This window comes from Topomyia yanbarensis, chromosome 2 (assembly GCF_030247195.1).
Source record: "Topomyia yanbarensis strain Yona2022 chromosome 2, ASM3024719v1, whole genome shotgun sequence".
NCBI classification, from domain to species: Eukaryota; Metazoa; Arthropoda; class Insecta; order Diptera; family Culicidae; genus Topomyia; species Topomyia yanbarensis.
This window is the reverse complement of record NC_080671.1, coordinates 186,056,093-186,079,378: the sequence shown is the minus strand read 5'-3', so window position 1 is coordinate 186,079,378 and position 23,286 is coordinate 186,056,093. Positions and strand designations below refer to the sequence as shown.

Here is a 23,286-nt window from a genome sequence, read left to right as displayed (position 1 = left end):
AAATTTTCCAGTTTTCAAAATTTTCTCGGTCGACCATTTTTTTAATTTATCTATGGCTATTTTATTCTTGTCTTTTATATACACTCCTCTAGTTTTATGCATTCTTAACATTTTATTTATTTTTTCTATTGCTTTAAATATTTCTTGTTTTTTTATGTTAAATAAATTTTATTATTGTTGATGTATCGAGTTTTCAGTTTTATGAATTTTTTATATTAATGTTTGTATTCTTTTTAGTAGTGTTTTTTTTCATTTTCATTGATTCTAATTTTTTTTTCTTGATTGCCTAGCAATTTTTCATTATTTTCAACATCTGTTCAATAATGTTCGACTTTTTTAATCTTCGCAATATGTTTTCTTAGTTTCCTGTTTTCCTTTATCAATTTTTTATAGGTTTTGTTTTGGTTTTTCTCAATTTAACATTTTTTGACAATTGACATTTGTTTATGTGGTCGATTTTGTTGTTTTAGCGCTTTTGTACATTCTTTTAATATTTAGTTTTCTTATTGTTTTTTTATCTTTTGCCGTTGATCGCCGTTTAGATATTTTTACATTTCTTATAAAAGAAATGTATAGAATTCGCTCAAACTTTCAAGAATTTTTCCGAGGCCCGGAGGGCCGAGTCTTATATACCAATCGACTCAGCTCGACGATTTGGGACAATGTCTGTGTGTGTGTGTGTGTGTGTGTGTGTGTGTCTGTGTGTGTGTGTGTGTGTGTATGTAACGGACAAATTCTCATTCGTGTTTCTCAGCAATGGCTGAACCGATCTTATCCAAACCAATTTTAAATGAAAGAACTAAAAAACAGTATGAACGCTATTAATTTGTTTTTGATTCTGATGTTTAGTTTCCAAGATATGAATGTTTGAATGTGTAAAAATGGCGTTTTTTGCAGTTTTTTTCAATTATCTACCGAAATTGACAACATAGATTAACAATCCATATGTTTTTAGACAGCTTTAACGAATACCTTTCGAACAAGCTATAGATTGTTGAAATCGGACTATTATCAAAAGAGATATTTAACATTAAATGCGGACGAAAGATTTTTATCATTTCCCATTGCCAGAAATATGACCAAAAACATGTAATCTATTATTAACGCCAAAACGGCTTATTTTAGGTCAATAGTATCTTCGGAGAATTTAATGGAGGCAATATGCCCTTTCTTTTGGTATTATGCTTTTGCTGATTAATCCCCCTATGAGTGAGATATTTTCACAAATTTTCTTGGAAGTGATTATATCGAAATGATGCCTTCAGCAAATTTGTAGCTCTTACTTTTGCGAATAACTTTACTGAAGACTTCAAACATCTATTTTGAATACTTTAAAAGTTATGGCTTGTTGTTTGCTGATTACTCTTTGTCGTCTATTTATTTTATAATCCATTGAAATAAAAGCCAAACATAATTTCGATAAATCGAATTTTGTATTTCATTTTTCTATCTACAACCGCTAGAAATAATCACCGAACACTTCCAAGTTGTCTGGAAGGAACTTGATAACTTATCAGTGCAAAAATGTTCATTTGTACGAACCTTCTCACTGCAATTTTTCTAACTTATAACCATCGGATCGATCTGAAACATATCGAAAAATGAAAAGCGAAATTAATAACTCCAAGCAACGGCGTAGCCAAGAGAAGGCTTCGGGGTTTAAGACAATACAACCCCCCCCCCCCCCAACACACCCAAAAAATATTGAATTGAAATTGAAAATTTATGGATGCTGACTGATTTAATTCAATATTACAATAACAATTATTTGATCCGTAGATTGATAACCTGTTGTTGTAAACATCATGAGGAATTTTTATAAATTGTCGGGATGGGGTGATATGTAACTGATCTATTGGTCTTGATTTCACAGTTGTCTAATAGCATCAATATCAAATTCCTGCCTGAAAACATTTCAATAGAAAATTCCAGAGTTCTGCAATCAATCATAATCCTCAGATTTATTTTCAAATTGATCTCGCTTTTGTAGAGATGTACTGCCATAAGGGTCTTTATTTAATAGGAAGTGAAGTTAAAATTGATTTAATGTCTATGAAACATAGAACTGCTCACCAAAAAAATGCATAACTTTCAATATTTGCTAAAAATGTTTTTGCCTTTCTCATTCACTCTAAAATTCGTCAATCTAATCCCGACCCGGAGGGCCGAGTGTCATATACCAATCGACTGAGTTAGTCGAGATCGGAAAATGTCTGTGTGTGTATGTGTGTATGTGGAAAAAAATGTGACCTCTGTTTCTCAGAGATGGCTGGACCGATTTGCACAAAGTTAGTCTCAAATGAAAGGTACAACCTTCCCATCGGCTGCTATTGAATCTTTATTGATTGGACTTCCGGTTCCGAGTTGAAGAGTGCAATCACACAGCAAATTCCCATATAAACTGAAATGAAAAATTTTCAAAATCAAATTTGTATTTTTGATGCCAAATGACTTTAAAATGCATGAAACATTGAGATGTTTGACAAAAATTGACTTCTTTAGACTTTGGTACATTTTTGCCTTTCTCATATAGAAAGGTTATGCAATCACTCCAAAAATCGTCAATCATACCGGCCCGGAGGGAGTATGCAGTGAGGGGTTGCTACTTTAAAATTAAAACTAGTTTAAAATTTCTTAACAAGTTGAAAATTTTCGGCAAGACCTGGACCTCCCGGTTCTTTCTCCATGATCCGCCGCTGGTTTCAAGCGATGTTTCAATATCACATAGTATCTCAAGATCGTGGCTGTCGATCCATTGTATGTATGTGCATTCATTCATTTCCACCATTGTATTGAACATAACCAGCCATGGAATCGTAGTCTGGACAAATGAGACAAGCACAATTGCACCGCTAGGTGGATTAAAACAGGTTTTTATTTTGGGAATGTGTCGAGTTCTAATGCTTACACAGCCAGTATTGAAAAGCTATAGTTAGTGTAGTGTTTTTCTTGTCAATATTAATATTTGATTTGGGAATGCGTCGAGTTGAGACGAAAACGTAATATGATTAATAACGAGGATAACGCTGTCCGAATGTAGAGAGAAATTTATGAAAAATGACGATTTCCATTCGATTCTAGCTGGTCCTGATCGATTTTGATGAGCATTTGATTTTTGTTGTATGACCAATTATATGTATAGGTTAAATGTTCAAAAACAGTAATTTATGGTCAAGATAGCATCATTTTGAAACCGCCAATTTCGGAGGGTTAGTATCTTCGATGAGTTTTACAAACGTTAAACAACGTTGACGGTATATCGTCCAAGAAGTATTTATGGTGAATTTTCTCAGGTTAATATTCATGACTACAATAAAGTCTCAACAAATTCGCTAAAGACACGAACTCTGTTACTATTTTCTGAAAAATTAATTCTGCATAATTTTAAAACTTCAAAAATTACGGTTTCGGAATTATTCCGTTTGGACAGTATGATCGATTTTCACCAAACCGAATTTCTGGCTACGCCGCTGATTTCAAGTAAGTAGAAACAAAGTCGTTCTACACTCGTTCAAAAGAAACTTCTTCGAATGCTGAATATCTAACACATTGAAACCCCGATTTTATTAGCCAAATATGAACATATGTTTGATGGGTTCTAGCAGACGAACAAGACTGAATTCGAGTAAATCCTTTCTTGAGCATGTTTTCCTTATCATGAAGATATGCGAAATATGCGAAAATGAAAAGTTCATCATAATCAGAAATAGTTATCAGACTACATCAAGGGACGAGAAGAATATTTTAACAGCTTCAGTTTATTATAAAGAAAAAAAATGCCCGATTTAATCAATGTCACCATTTTGTCAGCCTAAAATACACCATGAGACTGATAAAAATGGGTCCTTATTGTATGTATTATTCGCTGTGTTTCACATTAATAGGTACATTTCTTTTTTGGAGATTTTTTTATTGCATCGAACTACAACAATTTTTAGGTAGTTTTCAAGGGGTTATTTTATAGACTTCTTCCAAAATTTGGCGAACCTATTCCAATTCGTATACCAATTAATTGGTATACTTAAGGGTTTATATGTTGCAGATAGAGAAAATACTGAAATTTTCAGTTTTTTTCCTACACAATATTACGAAAGCATATTAAACAATTTTTCCTAATAAGTTTGTGAAAATTATAAACTATTTGAAATTTTTTAATAGTTTTATTTTTTATTTAACCGTGATTTTTTAATAAATAGTGATCATCACTTAACAACGTAGTCTATTTTTCATAGCTTGCGGTGAGCACGATTTCTCGAATTGCTGAACTGAAAATTATGGAACAGAAATTAATTTTTAGTATTCTTTGCAGATTTAACTCGCCGCGCAGATAGCTCTGAATTAGACCCGCTGGTGCCCTAAGACGATTTCGCTAGATTTTCAGAGCACTGTGCACCCAGTGCATTAACGCAAGTGACGGAAGGTTATCGAAAAGATTCGTGAAAATGAAAATTCCAGTAATGATGATGATTTTCCCAAACGGTTCGTTTTCGAGAGGTTTTTATTTGTTCTTTGGCATTAGGATTAGCGATAATAATTCAAATCAAGGATACTACTGGGAAGTCACCTTTAGAAAAAAGTCGATTTTTTTGCTTTCCCATTGATTTGGTTTGAGATTTCTAGCACTGATGTTGTCCTATGCTGATTTGAGCGATTCTCTGAGTCCTGCCACTATCCCATGTAGTATGTGTTATCAAAAACATCGCGAAGCATCAAGTTCTAAATGTTCTCAAACGATATAATATCCGAAGAGAGTGATAAGAGTTATAAGAAATGTCTCATCACACTGTTAGGTGGATTAAAAACGTTTTAATTTTTGTGATTACTTCATTTTTAATCTTGTCATTTCCTTACCTTTATAAATACTATTACAAAAATGGCGCTTTTCAAATTCACCAAAACTGTCGAAGAGGTATTAAAAACTCCCAAGGTTTAAAAAACTCTTCGTTTTTTCCTTGATTGGCACTACAAACAACTAGAGCAAAAAATGGTACATAAATATAAAATTTCAGTGTGCTATACATAATATCAGTGACAGTGCCGTCTTAAGGCCACTCGGGGCCCCTGGGCACAACTGAGCTGAGGGACCCCTATAATTGAACAAGTATAAACTACCCGTGATCGCATATTTGTCCCGTTTTCTATGGGATTTCCTATCTTTATGGGACTGATTTGCGGTCATGGGCAGTAAACTGTTGTAGAGCGGGATGATCAAAAAATGATACCCAGCATTAGGGACCATCTATACCACCTTGAGATTTATTTTTCAAATTTAAGCCAAATTATTCAACCATGGGAAAGTATTAAAAATACCGCAGAAATCAAGTGGCAAGTCTATGGTTTTGATGGTAGATTCGCCTCTCTGGTGTCAGTGATTGGTACTCAGTGCAAAAGGAGACCGAAGGAAAACAATAATTAGGCTTTTCACCTTTCGAAAGTACAGATGTACAAAATCAATACCTTAATTGTTACGTAAACAAATAAATATAGTAAAACCACAGCCTAACAGACATAACACTCGAAGACAATGCTTCGCCCGCTTTAACGGTCATTTTAAATATATTTGTAGTTGGGACTGTGGCCACATTGGCAATTTTGGCGCCACTGACATATGAACAAGCATATGGGGGGATAGACCACTAGTGGAAAATTGTTCCCAAATCTGAAGCCCACCAGCAAACGAGTATTTGGGACCGTGAAAAAAAGGTGGAGCTGGTGTTCTGGGAAAATTGCCGGATCGATGTTTTTTAGGAAATTCCCTCATAGTGTTATGTCTGTTACTCTGTGGTAAAACATCGAAATTACTCGAATCTATTAATATGCGCAACACAATTTAATAATTCACTATCACAACTATTAACAGTTCATTCATAATCAGTCTATCTTCTGACCTCGCACAAAGCAGAAGCAAAAAAACTGCTAAGCTATATCAGGCTATAGGCACCAGTGAATCAAGCCAGCTTTTGTTCTATATTAGTGCACAAACAAATTGTGTCGTTGTCCTCGGCTGCGTAATTAAATGAGTTTTCCAAATGAAAAAAAGTGCCCGTGGTACGGTATAACACGATTTCGATCAACTTTAATAAAACTCGTGTTAGACCCACAATTCAGGAAGTGGAACAGTTAGTTAAGGTTAAAATGGAGCTTAATCTCGCTGAAGTTACGTACATTCAGCTACACCACGTAAAAAAACTGTGTTTTGATCACGTTTAGAAGCTTAGCACAGGCAGAAAACTTCATTGCAAAAAACAACATGCAACACGAGGTCGAACACCAGATTCAAGATCCACGTGCATATGGAAAACGACATGGTGGACGTGCGTATCCATGATTTGACCCCGCGCACTAGGGATGATTACTTCAAACGAATCATGTCGCAATATGGAGAAGTAGAATCTATTACGAATGACACCTGGAGAAATTTTTTCACCGGCGTTCCCAACGGCGTTCGTATTGTGAGGATGCGAGTGACTAAACCAATACCTTCTTACATGACTATCGAATGCAAATCACCAAAGGAAGGCGTGACCTATAAGCAAAAAACGCTAATCTCATATCCTGGGCGGACCCCAACATGCCAATTCTGTAACCATACAGCCTACTATGGAAAAACATGCGCCGAAGCTACTACTCAAAACTCATCTACTACGGCCAACTCTAACAAGCTGCCACCGACCGACGCTTACAGATAAACCAAAAACAACGATCCAATTAACCAATAATACAGGTACAACGACCACGAGAACCGCTCCTAAACCAACAATTAGCGTCGCCAACAAAGAAACGAATTCCGTTGAAGACGGATTTACAACAGCGACTCGTAAGAACAAGAAACAAATAAGAACATCTTATCACGAACAGCCAGAAAGCAGTACCGATGATGACACGGACGGGAACGATAACGCGAGAGAAGGTAGACTGAATGACCCGCAAGCGGCTCCACCGCCTAGGAAAACGATCTCTACACGCAGCAGCAAACTGCGTCAACATGATCTGGCGGATAGACATTCTTAATTCTTTTTTATTTTTACTTATATTGTAAAAACTTAGAAGATCCACGGCTCAGTTGTGCTAACGGATTGAGCCGTGTCAAATAAGGCCTAATAAAAAAAGTTCATTCATAATCAGCCACAAACAGGAATGCAACCATCTACCAACGAAGCTCACCAAAGGCGAAAAGCAAATGCTATATCACTTAAGCTGCAATATTATACAACATGTAAACCCAAACATAAATGAATAAAAATTTAAGTTAAAAAAATTCATTTTAATACCAGACACATAAAACAGTCGGAATAGGAAACACATCGAATACACGCTGCCGTAAGGCACAAATCCTCGACTACCTATGGGATACGTTCCTTTTGAGGCAGTATATTCTGATTCCTGATTCTGACGGCCTAAAAGGTTTTGATAAGGCGGAGTGTCGTACAAAAATAACATAAATATTTCTGTACCAGAAAATCTGGCCGCGAAAGAATCGTCAGACCTCAAGAAGTCTAGGAGTATATTTTTATAGGTTTTCATGTAGATGTGTCTATTCACAATCCCTGATAGAATTGAAAATTTGTCACATGCGCGGATTGCTTGCCAAACAAGGATTGTGTAAAGAATTTCGACTTCTTCTTCTTCCACTTTCTGTGCAATTTTTTTTGGTTGCCGCTCCTGCTTGGTGCCTTTCGAACTTTCTATACGTGAAAACATTTCATTGCTATTGCTCAAAATGAATTGAAACTTGAATCGAAATGTTAGATTGCCGTTTGAATTGGTCCAATACTATCCTGGTCATGCAGTGCCTCGTTACCGCTACCATCACTCCGATTGATTTACTGATGCTCTTTAAACGTCCCATGGGATAAGGTGCAATGTGTGAATCCGAGCAACTGATCCATTCTTACTCACACGATAAAAAGTTATAAACAGTTGAGTGCTACTATTTTTTGGAACATACACTCTTAGAAAAAACGAAAATTACATTTGACGTAAACAACGTATTTTTCTGTCTGATAATAGGATTTTACATGTTCTAACATGTAAAATAAAATATTGTGACTCTTGTAATGTAAAATTCAGACTGAATGACCTAGCAAAAGCCGAACAACTCACACCTTTACATGTAATTAAATGTAAATTTATGTGTGTTGGGACGCTCCCTTTATGTGCATCTGGCAAGACGTAAAGTTACAAGACTTTTTTGGCTGTGTAGCCTTTAGAATCATTTAATATTCATCCAAAGTTGGAGGCCCCTAAAAGCCCGGGGCCCCTGGCCCTGGCCCTGGCCCAGTATGCCCATGCGTAAAGACGGTACTGATCAGTGAACTCCAATGGATTTCAAACCTTGACTTTTTTGTACTCAGGCAATACACAGTGGTGGGGGCCCGTACGTTGGACCCCTCGGGCCCGTATTTTCTCTCTGCGGCCCCGTACGCATAGTACGCATCACTAACGCACTGGCAGATCGCATTCATTGTAATTTGGTGAGTTTCAGGCAGTCAATTTTTGTACAACATTTTCATGCAAATAAGACAAAAGTCCATGCAGGTACGTAGCCAGAGGAATATGGGGCTAGGGGGTAATTTGCAAACAATAGAATAGTCTCCCTGGACTTGACAATTTGGTGTATATAGTACCTTCCAGCGATTAAAACACGACCAAATGGATTTTTTCCGTGTAAATTTTCAAAATAAATCCAATACTAGTTTTGTGTCCGACGACAAACGTAACAGTGCCATTTTCCTGATGATTTCCGAATATTATTGACTTATATCTTTATTTACAGGGTGACCAACTTACACCACACAGTTGAATAAGATTATTTATTAAAAGTCAATATGTTACCCAAGTAACCAATAAGCATGGAAAGTGTTTTCTAAAATCCGCTTTTAGCAAAATATGCCGCTCCCTTACTGCTGTACCATGAAAATGTTTTTTCTGCCCTCAAAATGCTGACTAATGACAAAAAGCTTTTAAATAGCTTATTGAACGCAGGTTTACGCTTTAAATTTAAATTTAGGAAAAAATCAAATCAAAATTTAAAAAAAAGTCAACATTTTCTTAACATACTGTTTTAAATTTCTGAGTTAGTGATTTATTCGGGATTTAGTAACTAATCGTTCTGCTGGTCAGTAGATGTGATTTAACTTTGGATTGTTGTACAATTAAGTGAAAGTTTTCGGTGTGTATTGCGGAGATTGAGCTAGTAGCAATGTAAAAATTTGTCCCATCGTTAAGGTAAGAAATCGAAAAACCAATGAATGTTTTATTTTCAAATTATTGCAAGTTTGCTGCGCCTATTTTAAGAAAGTTATAAATACCAAAATATTAGTTAAACTCCAAGGAATTTATATTACTTTTAAAATGGTTGATTTTGTAAATTCGTGTTGTTGTATTTTTTGTTTAAAGTTGACCAATCAGGAAATGCGATGAATAGAGGGGCTTATATGAATTAAGAAGTGTCAACCCTATTTGGTTATGGCATCATTTGTTGCAAGGTGTTTGAAGCGTTTGAAGGCGACGGATGGACACTGTATATCAAAACAGGCACCTATCCATTGAAGACCATGAGATTTCGATTGAAAGCCTTAAGTACAGTCACGACACTCTGGATTTGTCCGAGATATTATCCACCTATATTTTTAGCTTCCTACATGCATCGATGACTATTGATACTGGTAAAGCTTTGTTAACGAGAAACATTTGATATTTTTGTGAAATTTAGATTGATTCGGCAAAATGGCCTGTGTTAAGCCAAAGATTTTTAGATACATGCTCTAAAAACGCTATCGCATCCAACATAGCACAAGCAGGACCTACATCTATTTATTTTTGAGAACGCCTATATCAAACGAAAGCAAACAAGTATTCCTTAACTTGCTATGTTAATGGCAAGTTATCTAAAAATGCATTTTAGCATAAAAATACTAGAAATAAATTATGGCGCTCAGTTCGGTTTGACTTAACACAGGCCAAATATGAAACTAAACTGTATACGAAATAAACCATACTTGATATCGTCTCAGGTCATTTTAAATCAAAGACCAGTGTTTTATTTTCCGGTTGTAGTTTTTACAACCGTTATAAATGATTGGATTCAAACATTTACGAACATTTCATGCATTGTTTAAATATTTTACATACTGCTCGTGCATGTAATAATTTGGGATATTTGGCATCGAGCCAGAACTATGAAAGCTTTCTTCTTATTTGAAGTATACGTTTACGTTACATACCATCTATGAAATTGAGCATCTACACAAGGAGCGCTGGCTCCATTAGTAAAAAGCATTTTATCTTTCTCTCGTTCCAAGAACCTACTCATGTTTGCAAAAAGCTAGCATGCTTTTCTTGTACATTTTTTATTATCTACCTCGGCATTTTATTTTGTGGAACAAAAACTTGTTGCACGGAAACATCATTTTCCCGTGCCAAATCGTTCCTTCTAGGGTGCCGTAATTCTATCCCCGGTGGTTGCCGAGTGGAGATAAAAAATTTAAAACCGATTTCGGAACAACAATGTGCCGGGAACCGGTATTGTAGAATGGTTGATGTAGCTCAAAAGACCCATCCATATGAAGCAGGCGCAGTGCATACATTAGCGAGCCGGGAAGGCTTCAAAGCAACACCACCCACCGTCACGCCACAATAATGGCAGAAACGAGTTTCGCGGATCACATGTTTTGCTCACTTTTTGCGTGCTGCCAGCCAACCGGGCACTGCACATCTAAAACTTGGCAATAAGCTTTTATGCTCACGATGCACGTGTTCCTTCCTAGAGTGAAGCTGTCGACCATTTATTCAAGTTTAAATTGCAATTAAAATTTCATTAAAAATCCCTGCCCGCACATTCACGTGGTGAGCGAAGAAACAGACGGCATAATTTATGAGTGAATATTATCGGGCAAAGGTCGTCGTAAAAAAAATGCTTCGCAAAGTCACGAATTCACTCTCTATCTCGAGTACGACCTTCGCTGGGAAAATATGTAACATCAAATGCACTCCGGCAACCATTTTCCACTCACCTGTTTCGTTCAGCAGTTTGCACGATTGCATATAACGGCAGAGGTGTGCAAATTCGCCAACATCCGGCAGTGTTTGATTGACCTGGCACATGTGCCTCGTGAAAGCACCGGCGATTGCGGCCAACCGATCGCAAGCTGTAATATTTATGTGTCCGTTTGGGAGCCTGCAAGCGGAAAGGAAATGAACATGAAAAACGGAAATGTGTGGAAAGGTTACTATCATCGGTTCGGTACAGCGTTGATTTTGTTGCAGTAGATTCGGAGTGGAATAATTAAATTGGATGGATCGGAGTTGAGTAACTATAGGTATAGGTATTTTATAGTATCAAAACGTTCATTTAATCGTGACCTCGATTCGCCTGTAGGTTTAAGGACGTGTCATATTTATTTCGTTTCCGAAAGCACCCGCAATTTCCTATTTTCGAAAAATGAATTAGTTATAATGAAATCATTGATGCGCTGGAGATATATACTGCATAAATTAATTTCTTACAAAACATATTAACTCTAAATTTCAGCGAAACGAAACCGCATTAAAACCGTATAAAACAGAATTGAGTAAATTAAATTGTTCCATTTGATTCTTAAAGATGTATTTAGTTCGCTGACCTGGCAAACTTCGTCCTGTATTCAGTATTCATGATTGAATTTATTTATTTTAGTCCTTGCGTACGCCAACTTCGTTTTGTATAGGGAGACCCGGGGCTATGAAGACAGTAGGGGTCATTCGGACCGCCTCGATTTCTCAGAAAATCGTAAGACTTTCTGACTGTCATACATATTCGTGAAACCGCTATTCTAAAACATTAATTTTGACTTATTCTTTGGTTTTTTTAGAAAGGAGATATAACGTGTTTCACACTTTTTTGTGAATTGTTTTATAAATTTTGAGTTTTTTTTCAATTAAGGGTTTGTTTTACTCAATGTTTTTGTTTACGTTATTTTTCATTAAAAATTCCGCTATTTTAATTTATTTATACATAGAATGTTGAAATAAATCGGAGAAGTAGTTTTTGAAAACCAGCTAAACACCGTGAATCGTGTCTTTTCCAGAGACGTTCTGCAAACGCTTCGTCACCGAGTCGCTTGTCGATATTTTTGCATAGAAAAATTACAAAATGTTATTGAAATGATACATTGCAACCTCCCCCCCCCCTCAACTAAGCATGTTGGAATTCTGTTTCTGTCTCTATTTGGATCAGGTCCGTGCGCAGAAAATTCTCAAGGGGGGGGGGGTTGATTTTTAATGTTTATTTTAAAAGAAACGTGAAACCGTCAGTCTTTGAAAAAAATTCAGAGGCCTGGACCTAGTCTTGTGAACCAAACGACTCAGCTCAACAAATGGGGTAAATGTTTATCGAGAAGGAGTCATCAAAAGACACCGCTGCATAGTGGTCGGAAACCCCAAAAACGTGAACTTATTTCACTAGAAGCCAAACCATCGAATATATTTATGGTTATCGGATCGTTTAGAAACGCGGTAGAAGTATTCGGTTGGGTTTGATTTAGTAAACTAACGATTTATTGCTACTGCCTACGGGCTTATATACAAAAGTCAAGAATCGAGAAAACAAGAAAAAATATTTTACACAGGGCAAAGGTATAGGGAATTTAAACAAATGATTTTTTTGATTTCGGTCTGTGCATCGAGCACAACAGACCAATAAACGATCACCACACAATGCATCTCGGTGGCATCAGATCGCGCATCGAGCACGGCTGATAAAGATCGATCACTCGATCGATAGCCGCTGCCTGTGCATCGAGCACGACAGATGGAGAACGATCACTGCGATGAAGCCTCGTTGATATTGCAGGTGGGTTGCGAGGATGATGATCGTTGAGGTGCTACAGTACACCCTTTTTAGAGAGCGCGACGATTAGTGATATCGAAGTGGAATCATCACTCGTCGTCCTGATCGAGTGAATCTCGCCGGTTGGGGCTCCGATGTTGTTGCAGCTGGACGATCGCTAACGGGTGCTGATGGCTGGTGATCGTCGAGTATGTAAGCTGGTTTCAGTCTGTCGATTGAAATGTTGACGCTCCGACCATTGATGTTGACTCGGTAGTGCTTGTCGTTTCGGCTAAGCACCTGGCATGGACCGTCGTAGGGTGGTGATAATGATGGCCTTATGGAGTCGTTGCGTACAAACACGTTTGTGCACGTTTTGAGGTTGGGGTGCACAAACACATTACCTTTTCCATGCCATGCCGTGTCAGGTGGTCGCAGCATACGCATGGCATCTCGAAGTTCATTTGCGAATTCCGATTGAGTGTTGTTGCTGGGATTTTCGTGGAAGAACTCCGACGGTATGCGAAGTGTTGTTCCATACACCATCTCTGCTGGCGAAGCACGGATGTCACCTTTGTAGACGGTACGCAATCCGAGTAGAATCATGGGAAGATGTTCGGTCCAACGGTCCGGGTTGTGGCAAAGGATGGCTGCCTTGAGAGTTCGGTGCCATCGCTCGATGATACCATTTGACTGGGGATGATAGGACGTAGTCCGTAGGTGGCTTATTCCGAACGTTCGAACCAATTCTGTGAAGAGTGCCGACATGAACTGGCGTCCCTGGTCCGTGGTGATGTGTGTAGGTACACCAAAGCGGGATATCCAGCCTGAGACAAGGGCTTGAGCGATAGTAGGCGCTGTCATGTCCGGCACAGGTAGCGCTTCAGGCCAACGAGAAAACCTGTCGATGATGGTGAGACAGTATCGATTCCCGTTGCTTGGTGGAAAAGGACCTACGATGTCAATGTTGATATGACGAAATCTTTCCTCAGGTGCAGTGTACCGGCGGAGGGGTGATTGGGTATGCCGGTTCACCTTTGAGCGCTGGCACTGTACACACCTTCTTGCGTAAGCGATGCTATCCTTCCGTATGTTTGGCCAAACGAATCTCTGCGTCATCAGTTTGGCTGTAGCACGGGTACCAGGATGAGAAAGTCCGTGTGTGGCTTGAAGAAACTGGTCACGAAATCTTTTCGTGATGAAGGGCCTAATGCGATCATCCGAGCAGTCGCAATACAACTGATTTGAACTGCCTGGAACAGTAAACTGTTTGAGGTTTAATGACGATTTTAATTTACCTTCCAGAATTGTTCGCAGTTCATCATCTGTTTGTTGGTCGGCGGCGAGAGCTTCAAAATTCACCGACGGCACTGCGTGCACAGCTGCGATGCGAGAGAGTAGGTCTGCTACTGCGTTCTCTTTCCCGTTCACATGTCGGATGTCGGTTGTTATTTGTCCGATGTAGTCTAGATGACGGGCTTGACGACTGGTGGCTCTTTCAGGATTCTGCTGGAATGCATACACGATCGGCTTGTGGTCGGTGTATATGTGGCAACTTCGACCTTCCAGCATATACTTGAAACGTCTTACTGCCAGGTAGATTGCGGTTAGTTCTCGATCATACGTGCTGTATTTCAGTTGGGCCTTGTCGAACTTTTTGGAAAAGAAGCCCAATGGTTGCACGTTACCATCGACAACTTGGTGTAAAACAGCTCCGGCTGCTATGCTGGATGCGTCCACCCACAAAGATAGTTCGGCGTCCTTCGCGGGGTGTGCGAGCAGCGCTGCTTGAGCGAGTTGTGTTTTGCACTGCTCAAATGCTGTCGTGGCCTCCTCTGTCCACACTAGTTGAGACCGATCGTTGCGCTTGTTCCCCGGAGTCATATTGAGAAGTGGTATTTGAGCCACGATGGCGTTCGGGATGAACCTTCGGTAGAAGTTGATTGTGGCGAGAAAACTTTTTAGCTCCCTCACTGTTGTCGGGCGTTTGTAGTTGCTGACTGCTTCAACACGTTCGGGCAATGGGCGAATTCCATTGGCCGAGACTGAGTGGCCAACGAAAATTATATCCTTCTTCCCGAACTCACATTTTGCAACATTGATTGCTAAGTTGTGGTCTTGTAGACGGGTAAACAACTGCCGAAGATGCTCACGATGTTCCTCTGCTGACGATGATGCGATGAAAATATCATCAATATATGGGAACACGAAGTCCAATCCTCGTAGTACCTCGTGTATGAGCCGTTGGAAGGTTTGAGCGGCATTCCGAAGTCCGAACGTCATGTATGTGAATTCGAACAGTCCAAACGGCGTGGTGATCGCAGTCTTCGGGATGTCGTCTTGATGTATGGGGACTTGATGAAATGCCTTCTGCAAGTCAACCTTGGAAAAAATGGTTTTTCCTTGCAGAATGGTAGTAAAGTCCTGCAGGTATGGTAGTGGGTACCGATCGGGGATGGTTTGAGCGTTCAGCGCACGATAATCTCCACACGGGCGCCAGGTTCCATCCGCTTTTTTCACCATGTGAAGTGGGCTGGCCCAGCTGCTGGACGAGGGGCGGCATATTCCCAGTTGCATCAAATGTTCGAACTCTGTGCGCGCTGCTGCTAGTTTGTCTGATGAAAGACGTCTCGGCCGGGCGTATGATGGCTGACCGGTGGTTTCGATGCGATGCACTGATGATGATGCACTCACTGTACCGGGTGCTGCTAGTTTGGTGATGAATGGGAATTCTGCCAGCAGCTCGGCGTAGGGGCATGACGTGCTGAATGTTTTTATAGAGTACTCACTCGTCCGTGTCAAAATTGCCATCGCTTCCAGCTTCGTGGTATTGTCGATGAGACGATGACGTTTTAAATCAATCAGCAGGTCGTAGTGGCAAATGAAATCTGCACCGATGATCCCTGATGACACGTCTGCGATGAGGAATGTCCACAGAAATTCACGCCGGAGGCCAAGACTAACCTTCAGCATAACTTCTCCGTACACTTTAATCGGTGTTCCGTTAGCGGCGAACAATTTAAATGACGTTGGTTTCATCCGGGTTGATTTGAGATCTCTCGGGATGACGGACACATCCGCACCGGTGTCAATGAGGAATTTCATGTTGGTAATTGTGTCCGAGATCTTAAGGCGAAATAGTGTGGCTGTGTCGGAAAGTTCGCCAATTTCCAACGCAGGATCAATTGGACGACGTCATTGTTGGTTGCTGGGCTTGGTTGCTAGCCCGAAGGAACACGGTTTACGGCACCGTCGTGCTTCCCCTCCGTACTTAGAGTGGTACCAGCAGACGTCATAGGACGGTTCATTATCACGAAATTTACTCACTTTGCTTCGGCTGCGGGAACGTGATCGCTCCCGTGGGTTTTCGCTTGAGCGGAACATTTTGTTGATCATCCTGGTCAGTTGAGCGATTTCCCGCTGGAGCGTTTCAATTCTGTCAGGAGGCGATTCTGTTGTAACTTTAGCGGTCGCTGCTGGTGTGCTCGGTGCGCTCGCACCGATGGTGTTGATGCTACGAAGGCCCATGGATTCCACGATGGCATCTGCGATGGTAGCTTTTTCTGTCGGGTCCCCTTTGGAGGCAATCACGGCAGCTTGGGCATGCGGTGGAAGTCTGGAGGCTCACAGGTCGAGCAGCACGGGTTCACAAAACGAATTTCCAGCCACTCTCCTCATTTCGTTGAAAAGTTGGCTCGGTTTCATGTCACCAAGCGGCATATCAGACAATACGAGCTGCAAACGTTTCTGCTGACTGTCGGCGAAGTGTTCAATCAGCTTCATCTTGATATACACGTACTTGTTGGCAGGCGGGACGGCTTCAATAATGGAACGTAACTCCGTCAACTTGCTTGGTGGCACTTGTGCCATGACGATGTTGTACTTCTTGGTGTCGTGGGCATTTCCAATACCGGAAGCGGCAAACCAGAACTCCAATGACATGAAGTATGACTCGATGTTGGATTGCGTCATCACCGGCGGGCTCAGTCGTGGCAGGTTTAGGGTGTCCACGTTGGCTTCCTGCTGCTGTTCCGGTACCGCTGGGTTGCCTGCTCCAGTGCCTGGTTTGTCCTCGTTCACCATTTTTTTTTAAACGGGGTCACCAATTTATGGTTATCGGATCGTTTAGAAACGCGGTAGAAGTATTCGGTTGGGTTTGATTTAGTAAACTAACGATTTATTGCTACTGCCTACGGGCTTATATACAAAAGTCAAGAATCGAGAAAACAAGAAAAAATATTTTACACAGGGCAAAGGTATAGGGAATTTAAACAAATGATTTTTTTGATTTCGGTCTGTGCATCGAGCACAACAGACCAATAAACGATCACCACACAATGCATCTCGGTGGCATCAGATCGCGCATCGAGCACGGCTGATAAAGATCGATCACTCGATCGATAGCCGCTGCCTGTGCATCGAGCACGACAGATGGAGAACGATCACTGCGATGAAGCCTCGTTGATATTGCAGGTGGGTTGCGAGGATGATGATCGTTGAGGTGCTACATATTCACAGGATATCTTTGGACGAATTGTTCGTATGCATATTCCCCACAACTTGATAAAAGTTAAAATTAGACAAGGCTTACCACGATCAAACTAAAAAAATAACTTTTTATACTGACGAGGTAAAAAGTAGAAATGCTCGTAATGAAGAATTTTGTTGAACAACTTAAACTTGTAGGACTTAAGGTTATCGATTTATAAATCGTTTTCTATGGCGTTTAGTTTAGTTTTTAGTAAATTTAGTTTTTTTAATATAATTTTTTCCACTGTGACTTTTCGTGCAAACTATGTTGCAAACAAATGTGGATGCATTAAAACCGCATAATATTGTTGAAGACTGTAAGTAAAAATACTCATTCGTTTCAAAGTTATTGAAGATTTTAACATTTTTTACCATTAATTACTAAATTTTACGAAAAAATAAAACCGAAAAAAAATGTTTTCAATGATTTTTATATGGAAAAAGTATAAAAACATTACAAAGTGAGCTTACGCTATTCAAAGGGTTCTAGAGTGCTACGCATCACACCATCTTACCTTTGTTATGTGTAGTTTGGGCATTGAAAATAATGCCTGCTCGTCCATTTTGGTTTGCACCTTTCTCTCTTATACGCAGTTGAAGTAGGTGTAAAAAAAATTAAAATTCTTCAATAATTCTAAAACAAATTAATATTTTTACAAGAGGTGTGCTCCGCGCCGCCGATTTCAGGTAAAATTGTTACATGTAGTCTTCAGCAATATTTTACATGCAGTCTTCAACAATAATTTAATTTTTACATGCAGTCTTCAACAAAGTGGTTTTAAAACCTCAATATTTGCTTGGAACAGCGTTTGCTCGAAAAGTTACAGTGAAAATAGTTATATTAAAAAAAACTATATTTAAGGGGGTTGCCTCAAAAACGATTTATAAACCGATAACCTTAAGTCCTACAAGCTCAAGTTGTTCAACAAAATTCTTCATTATGAGCAGATCTAAAACCTTGTTGAAGACATTAACTTTCTACCTCGTCAGTATAAAAAGTTAATTTTTCTAGTTCAATCATAGTAAGTCATACCTAATTTTATTTTTTATCAGATTATGGGGAATATTCATACGAACAATTCCTCCAAATACACCCTGTGAATATATTCGATGGTTTGGCCTCTTATTGAATTCATATCACGTTTTTGACACTTCCGACCACTGTGCGCTACCTGCTGGCTCGTGGTGGATTAGGATTGGTTTGTAGTAGTTGTTAAGCCAACCGACTAAACCTAATCCTCTTGTATCTTGCAATCCTCATCCATCCGGGACAATCGTTAAGTACTGCTTTAGTAAGGATTGTGTTCTTGCTTATTTTGTTTTGTGTTAATCGACATTTTTTTTATGCATAGCTACTTTTCCTTACTTGCTGTTTAACCTTCGCGATATATCTGACCTGCTCAGGTCTGCTGCAAATATCGTCACCTGTTGAGACAAGAACCGATCCGGAGGCGTCGACCATAAGGATTTACATCTGTTTACAACCACCTTCGTCGGGCTTCTTATCCTTCTTAGTGCTAGTCGTTCCTATTTATCTGCTGGCTAGTGCTGAGAACTTCTCGGCGGCCGTATTTCATCGTATACCGATGCCGATTTTCGTGATCCATTTCGCGGCCACTCCAACGGAATAATCATCGGCGGTAAAATTTCTCTAGATAACGATATCCCGATTTTCTCCCACTTCGTGTTTTTCCTCTTTAGCTGCCGTTGCTAGCCCGCTGACCGACATCTGCTGTCTACTCACTACTGTTGCTAATAGCGAAGCTTGTCGAGACGTAAACTGATCCTTCAGAGAAGCCGTCCAACTTGATATACATCCCTTTTCAGCCACCCTTCCAAAGTTTCGTCCTTGGTTTCATCATTGACTTGTCTCTAGAGTGACCGAACTCAAATGACATTTTATGTGTCAAAACGGTTTGCCGTATATTTGTTTCCAGAACAGGAAGTTAATAAATTTTGAAAAGTAATTCAAAACCCTCATGGGGGTATTTGAACCCCTAACCCCCCCCCCCCCCACTTGCGCACGGGCCTGATTTGATATTTTAGTATAGTGTGCAGCGCTAAGTTAAAAGAAGAAAACTTAATAATTCGAGATTTTATGTTATAACAAAAAAACTTTTTTGACGAAAATTGACTTTTTGGGACTTTGCTCATTTCGTACCGCACTGCGCCTTTTTCATAAAGAAAGGTTAGGTCAATCAGTCTGAACATTTTTCTTTTATAAATCAACTTATTAACAATACGACTGGTTTTATTAAATTTTTATCACTTTCAGTGTACTAATGGAAAAAATTCTTTTCGCAACGTTTACCAAAATTTCAATTTTGTTTTTTTACTATTTGCATAAGTATATTGAGTATCATTGAATTATAGTTTGTATAAATAAGAAAAACACAATTGCTAGGAGAATTAAAGTAGATCACATAATGTTTAAGTTATAATTGTTTATAAAAACTATCAAACGTAAGGGCGACCGAGTAATTCACGGAAAGAGAATATATACAAAGAATGCTCTTCCTTTCAGAGCACATGAAAAGGTCTTCGATCCTCTTCTTCGGAATCATAATTTTTCGGAAAATAAGTAATTTTGTTTCCTCTTCGATATGTACAAAACCGACGGATATCGTTCTATTATCACTGGAAATTCCTATTTTTATTTATAAGGCTGCACATTTTTAGAAGAATTTAACATACTATACTTTGATTTTCCATATTTAAATCCATAATATTGTTGTAAAAAGCTTTTTTATTATGGATTTAAATTTGGAAAATCAAAGTAGAGTATGTTAAATTAGACCAATTCTCTGTTGTTTGAAAGATTCACTATCTTTCAAACAACAGAGAATTGGTCTAATTTAACATACTCTACTTTGATTTTCCAAATTTAAATCCATAATAAAAAAGCTTTTTACAACAATATTATGGATTTAAATATGGAAAATCAAAGTATAGTATGTTAAATTAGACCAATTCTCTGTTGTTTGAAAGATTCACTGGGTTCTAAAAATGGGCAATCTTATAAATAAAAATAGGAATTTCCAGTGATAATAGAACGATATCCGTCGGTTTTGTACATATCGAAGAGGAAACAAAATTACTTATTTTCCGAAAAATTATTATTCCGAAGAAGAGTATCGAAGACCTTTTCATGTGCTCTGAAAGGAAGAGCCTTCTTTGTATATATTCTCTTTCCGTGAATTACTCGGTCGCCTTTACATTTGCTCCTCAACTCTGCATGAGAAACTAGGCAAAACCATCGTCTTTCGACATAGGATACTGAAAATGGCATAGTAAGCTTTATCGTGGCGCAAATCTTCATAAATTTTAACAAAGCACGTCCCACCTATTCCGTTTTCTTCATGTTGGGCGGGGATACCCTGGTATCACAGTAGTAATCCCTACAGGACACTTCAAGATTCGTAGAATGGGAACCGTCACATTTACAGGAAAATTCATTTTCGCATTTTAACTCATTTACACATTCCACCAAGCGTAGCAATTAGTGACAATTTCACCAACCAACCACACGATGGAATGAAAATGGAATAACTGAACGTACCATCGACATCCGCTACTACACAGTCGAGAATATATCAAACTCGCTGACGGATTTTATAATTAATAACAAACTGTCTTGAACGGCCAGTCGAAAACTGCAATCCAATGCTATCAACCGTCAGCGCGAGCCGCGAAACAATGGACTTCTGCTTACTGACTCCAATAAAGATAAAATTACGCTGTGCATTCGAAAGGTTCCATTCCAATATCTGGTGGGAGTTTGTGGACCCACTCGACTGCGATTCGGGTTGTTAAATACGGCTACTGCATTTATCTACCTCGAAGATCCGGTGACATAACGCAAACTGCGTTGCGTCCCAAGTGGACCGGAATGAGAGCTGGACCTGGAAAATTCAGATTTACGCACTGTACCCTCCGGCTCTGCTGCCAGAAAGCGGGAACGAACGATAAGCCACTCAACTAACAGTGCTCAGTCAACTTGTGCAGGGAATGGTTGCAGGCGAAACTACACTTACCTAATGCAGCAGTCCTCTCTGGATTTAAGGGCTAGTTTCACAATGTCCACGAACACCGGTACGACTACCCACTCGTTGGACTTTGACTTGGAGATGGATGACGTGGATGGTGATGCTGACGATGGTTTTCGCTTTTTATTCACACCGGTGCCACTTTCCGTTTGTTTGCTCCATAAATTGCCACAACCTTCCGCGTGACGCTGCATGCAGTCCAATTGTTGGCTGGTCGTCGTCGAAAGTTTACTCCACTGTGAAATTTAATGCAGAAAGAGGAGAAATAGAGGTCGATATAATTGTAGGCAAGCAGGGACAGAGAGTGAGATCAACTTGAAAGACAACGCATCTACATTATGAAGATAAAATTAATTAACGCTACCAGACGGGCATACTGCTGTAACAGTTGAGAGCCTTGTTGTGCTGTCAGTCAGTCAGTCAGGACAGGATAATGAATTTTATAGAAAGAAAAAAAAATGAATCTCGCTGCAAATTTCCACGAGCTGCATTCGAAACCACAGGTGCTTCACTAGGCAGCTTCAAAGTCCGCTCGCTGGATCTGCAATGACTGAGAAGGCCCTTGAAAGCATCCGCTGCCATTGAAAATGCTGAAGTCGCTACTCCAGGATCGTTAGGCGCTTTCATTGGGAAGCAGAGACGGAAATGTAAACTAACTCGGATGAAATGGCTTCAGTTCAAGTAGATAGAACATTGAATGAACGGAGGGGCCATGGAGCGCGGAAAGGGTGCTTGTGTGAAGGCATATGTATCTCGCGCTTCCATCACGTGACGTCCAGAGTGACGAAATAGTTGCAATTCATGGTGCATCGCATAGTGTGAATGATTATTTAAGGAAATTTCATGCTGACCGTGGCATATCGCATGGTTCAACTTTAGCTGGGCGCGTTAAACTAATAAATAACCCTGTGGCGAATGTAGGATGTTTCGACACGGATCATTTGTCGATGCAACATTATAGATAATAACGATTTGCCATGGCAATAACAATTAAAAGCCCAATAACAATAATTTACTCTAATCATTGAATGGAAAACATGTGTTTCAATCGCTTATTCGAAACATAAAGATGTTCTATAAAAATTGTTAATCACGTATACAGTACAGTAATGTACGGTAACATATTACCATTGACAAGAGCTACGGTAATTACGCTAAAAAGTCGGGCATGAATATTTTCATTTTATATTTATAACTTTAGAAATAGGATTTCCCCGCATCACCCGAGAACGCATGCAGTCTCGAGCAGTACAGTATATGTACATTATTAATAATAAATATGTTGCATCGGAAGCCTCCTGCGTTTCGTATTTCTATGTTTTCACCACCCACGAAACGATTGCACCATGATAGCACCGTATGAAACCGCATTCCACTTTTTTCTGCGCGTTGCAAAGGCATAGTAGATGTATGGTTTTGGTAGAGGACTGGGGAACGGATGGTAAACATTAATTTAATTTTTCTCGCAATATATTACCGTGATTTGTAATCTAGCGATGGGCGGTATATCCAGTGACTCCAGGATGGCCGTGGCGCTGTTGTAGTTTCCCACCAGGAGGCAGTACTGTGCAGCGCCGCTCCACAGCTCAACCGTGTTGTTGCGGTCCTGAATATTTTGGCACTGTGGATGGAAATTGTACACGAATATGAGACACATGTGGAGAGAAAGTTGGCACGGGCGCGAAAATAGATAACGCTGGTTGGGAAATGTATGAGGGATGTGGTTTAATTGGGTTAGTTCACCCCGCCATCAATAGAAATTAATTCTGCTGGAAGCAATAATGTTAGGTTTACCGTGGAATAAATCTATGCAATAGTTCTTCTAATTCTAGTCCACAGAACCGAGTTCGTTATTGCAAGTAGGAATGAGAAGTAATGAGATTAAATTTTTTGTCCATTATA

At 39.4% G+C, this 23,286-nt stretch overlaps 1 protein-coding gene across 1 annotated transcript in view; it reads right to left on the bottom strand.

Annotated features, from left to right (window-relative positions):
- Nucleotides 1-23,286, bottom strand: part of LOC131682396 (ras-GEF domain-containing family member 1C-like) — a 58,776-nt gene extending 35,490 nt beyond the window's left edge. The window contains exons 1-3 of the mRNA XM_058963832.1: nucleotides 22,862-23,286; nucleotides 21,373-21,620; nucleotides 11,016-11,179 (exon numbers count right to left, since the gene is read on the bottom strand). Of these exons, the coding sequence (XP_058819815.1) occupies nucleotides 11,016-11,179; nucleotides 21,373-21,620; nucleotides 22,862-23,041 (592 nt within the window). The 5' untranslated portion in view covers nucleotides 23,042-23,286. The remainder of the gene's footprint in view (nucleotides 1-11,015; nucleotides 11,180-21,372; nucleotides 21,621-22,861) is intronic.